Below are 3,728 nucleotides of genomic sequence, written 5' to 3' on the forward strand. Positions count from 1 at the left end.
CCACTCACACCACTGGTCCTGAAGGGATCATCTTCCCTGGATTCCCTGTGTTTCCAGTACCTATCTGTACCAGTGTACCAGTCTGGTCTAGCAAGATTTGTAAGGTAGAATTGCGATCATGATAGTGGGGGAGGAGGAAGCATTTAGGAACCAGAGGAAAGTAGTATGGTTAATGGGTAGCGGGGGCACATGCACTAACCCACCCAAGGGGGAGGGTATTGTTTATATCTCCACAGGAAAAGAGGGACCAGACTTCAACCCAGTGCTCTAAGAAGTGAATGCAACATGCCGGCATGGAGTAGGGAACCAGTGGAGAGATCTGAGGCACCTCTCCCAATCCCAACTACTACATGGACACCAGCCCTTCCCCCCAGAAAATTTTATTTCAAAGGATGGCATTGAATCTGCAGCTCTGGGAGAGGGACATATCTGATCAGAGCACATGGAAGCAGATAAAGGGGGAGGAGGAGAGAGTGGAGCACATCCTGGCCCACCAGGCCTTGAGTTTGTACCACTTCTATTAGATCCCTATGGTATATGTATGTGTGTGTATACAGATATATAATCTTGCCTTTATCTTTTTGACTCTGTAATTGAGCAGATGTGTTAGTCCTTTATTAATCATAATTTCACGGGGAATTGAAGCTCCAAGTCCTGGCTGTACACAGCTCCACAATAGCATTACACATCCCATCTGGGGCTATAGGTTACCCTGAGGAAAGCTGTTGGAAGGGCTTTTCAATATCCATTAACCACTCCTGTTTCTACTCTAAATACCTTTGGAATTTCCATCATTCTTCTCAAAGCTAAGCTATTTATTTAAAAAGTTTAAAATATGTATATTTTATCCTGTATATTTTGGTGTTTTTTATCTAATTATTTTAATTTGCCTATTATATCATGTATCATAGTGTTGGTTCAGACTCCTAGTGCCCCTACAATTAATAAAGGCAGTTTTCCTTCAAAATTAAGATTAAAAATGACAGACTTCCCCCAATTATAGTATAATTATTATTATTATTTTGTGTATAATTAAAGTTATATCAACAAACACAAAATTATGACTGTATGATTTAAACTATTTTGTATAGCTAAAACAAACTTATGAGCTAGCGAATTACACAGTCTTAAAAATTTGAATATTACCATTAGTATCATAAGAGAACATTAATTTATCTTTCTATTCAAATTACCCATAGAAATGGACTCTTTTTTTTTTAGTCACTATGCTTGTCTCTGGAAGGAAGCAAGCAAGAGCAAATGTGGGTTTGAGTTTTCTTATCAATGTACATGGAAAGGATGTAAGAGATATTCATAAGAGGCCTCATAATTGTAAACTTGGAACCATGAATACTTACATAAGATAATTATATATGGAGTTACTAAATTATAATGTAAATATAATGGTATGTCAGAACATTTACTAAGATATGGGAAAAAATATTCTTGGACAAGGTAAGAATATATATATATATATATATATATATATATATATATATATATACAAATAGAAAGATATAGACTGCTCCATCTTAAAGGAGTAACAGAGACCAAGAAAACAACCACGCAGGTGGCTAAGACACAAGCTTCAGGAGATGATCAAGGACACTCAGAGAGCAAACCACACTGAATGTTATTGACTACATTACAATATTCCATTTTTATTTTAAGTGGAATGCTATGTCACATGTTTTGAGGAAGCTACATAACTATTTTAAGAATAAAACTGCCCCTGACAATTATATCCTAGTTTCCCTAAAGTTGAAAATAATTACACATGACTTCATGCCATGATGCAATTAAAAATAAATGAATAACTCAGTACAAAGTTTGCATTTCAACATTCATAAAAATGAATGGAAATATTACGACTTATTCCCAACCCATCACTTCACGAAATGAAATAAATTATGATCAAGCATTTTTAGAGTAAGCCCTAAGAATAATTCATAGGATATATTTTAAGTCTGGGCTGCTTAGAGAAACAAATTTAGAGACACTCATATGTTTGCAAGAGAGAATTTTATATCCAAGAATAATTGTATATTAAGAAAACATCAAGACCCAATACAGATCAAGTTCATAAGCTTGATATTAGCCAATAAGTACGACATTAGCTCATATGTCAGATACTAGTCCATAAATTATTCTACAGAGTTACACAGCACATGCAATGGTCCCCAAAGCAGGAAAATCACAGGCCATCGGGTGTAAAGTCTTGTGCAAGAATCTCAGTGCTGGCACGGCTCTCCATGTGGCCCCTCCAGCTCCAGGGCTCTGGCTACCATCAGCATAGCTTCATGTGGCTTGTCAGCAGAATGTGAGGCATAAAGTGTGTGTCAGGCCTCCAAGGAGGAATACAGGAATTCCCAGAATCCTCAGGAGAAGGCCGTGCCCACAAAGACATCACTGGCTATGACCAGATTGACAGGCTAGAGTCCACCCCTTTGCTCAAGTTGACAGGAGATTATGTAACTGCCACAGATATGTAAAATAAAACAAAACAACCTAACCAAGAGGAGCAATGAAACTTATTTAGACATCAATTTTCTTCTGAACAGTTCTTTGGTCAATGTCTCCTTCACATCCTTGTTCCTTAGACTATAGATCATGGGGTTCAACATGGGGATCACTGTGGTGTAAAACACAGCCACCATTTTACCCTGCTCCACAGATTCCTCAGAGGGGGGTCTGAGATACATGAAAAAAAGAGTTGCATAGAATATGGTGACTGCTGTCAGATGGGAACCACAGGTAGAGAAAGCTTTGCGCCTACCCTCTGTAGATCGAATCCTCAGGATAGCAGGGAAAATATAAAGATAGGAAATAAGGATAATGAGAAGGGAAAAGGAAAGGTTACAGCCAGCCACCACAGACATTGATGTCTCTTTGTTGTAGGTGTCCGAACAAGCCAGCTTAATCAGTGGAGGGTCAGCACAATAGAAGTGATTAATCTCATTGGGGCCACAGAAGGCTAGCTTGTAGGTCCACATGGTCTCCATCAGGCCAGTGAGAGCCCCGTACACATAGGGAATTGTGATGAGGGATGTGCAGACGCTCTTGGACATTTTGCTGCCATACAGTAGAGGGTTGCAGATGGCCATGTACCTGTCAAAGGCCATCACGGCCAGGACATAGAACTCCACATGAACTAAGGCAATAAAGAAGTAGCACTGCACCAGACAAGCAGGGTAGGAAATGGTTTTCCTCTCTGACAGGAAGATCTCCAGCATCTTTGGAGTCACATTGGACGAGAAGCACAGGTCCACGAAGGACAAGTGACTCAGGAAAAAGTACATGGGCGTGTGGAGCCGGGCATTGAGCTGGATGAGTACAATCATGCCCAGGTTCCCTGCCACTGTGACCAGGTAAACTGCCAGAAAGAGCAGGAAGAGGATGATCTGTAATTCCAGGCGATTGGTCAGTCCCAGAAGAATGAACTCACTCACTGAAGTCAAGTTTCTTCTCATAGTTTCCTTGGATAGGAGATTGAACTTTTGTATTTACATTGGGTTATTTTAGAAATAAAGAAATTAAATTTACAGTAATGACTTCTTAACAGATGATTTCCCTCTTTCCTCAGTATTTTTTTCTCACCTTATTTCTAGTCCTCTTCAATCTTGGCAAATTCAATCTGTCCATGTTTGGGGTAAGCTCTCTCATAGCTCTGACAGGCCTGTCTTTCTTGTTTTGTTTTTTTCCTTCTCTCCCTGTTCATTCCCCTGCAC

At 39.5% G+C, this 3,728-nt stretch overlaps 1 protein-coding gene across 1 annotated transcript; it reads right to left on the reverse strand.

Annotated features, from left to right (window-relative positions):
- Positions 1-2,531: 2,531 nt before the first annotated feature.
- LOC101663881 (olfactory receptor 5M8-like) lies at positions 2,532-3,476 on the reverse strand. Its single transcript, XM_004714944.2, has one exon. It carries the CDS (start codon positions 3,468-3,470, stop codon positions 2,532-2,534), a length of 939 nt encoding a protein of 312 aa, XP_004715001.1. The 5' UTR covers positions 3,471-3,476.
- Between the last annotated feature and the right edge of the window lie 252 nt (positions 3,477-3,728).

Source organism: Echinops telfairi, unplaced genomic scaffold (genome assembly GCF_000313985.2).
Source record: "Echinops telfairi isolate 266 unplaced genomic scaffold, ASM31398v2 ScPeMD7_7416;HRSCAF=8454, whole genome shotgun sequence".
NCBI lineage: Eukaryota > Metazoa > Chordata > Mammalia > Afrosoricida > Tenrecidae > Echinops > Echinops telfairi.

Excerpts from the sequence above, each read along its gene's own strand:
- LOC101663881 (XM_004714944.2), bottom strand. The coding sequence starts at position 3,470 with ATGAGAAGAAACTTGACTTCAGTGAGTGAGTTCATTCTTCTGGGACTG.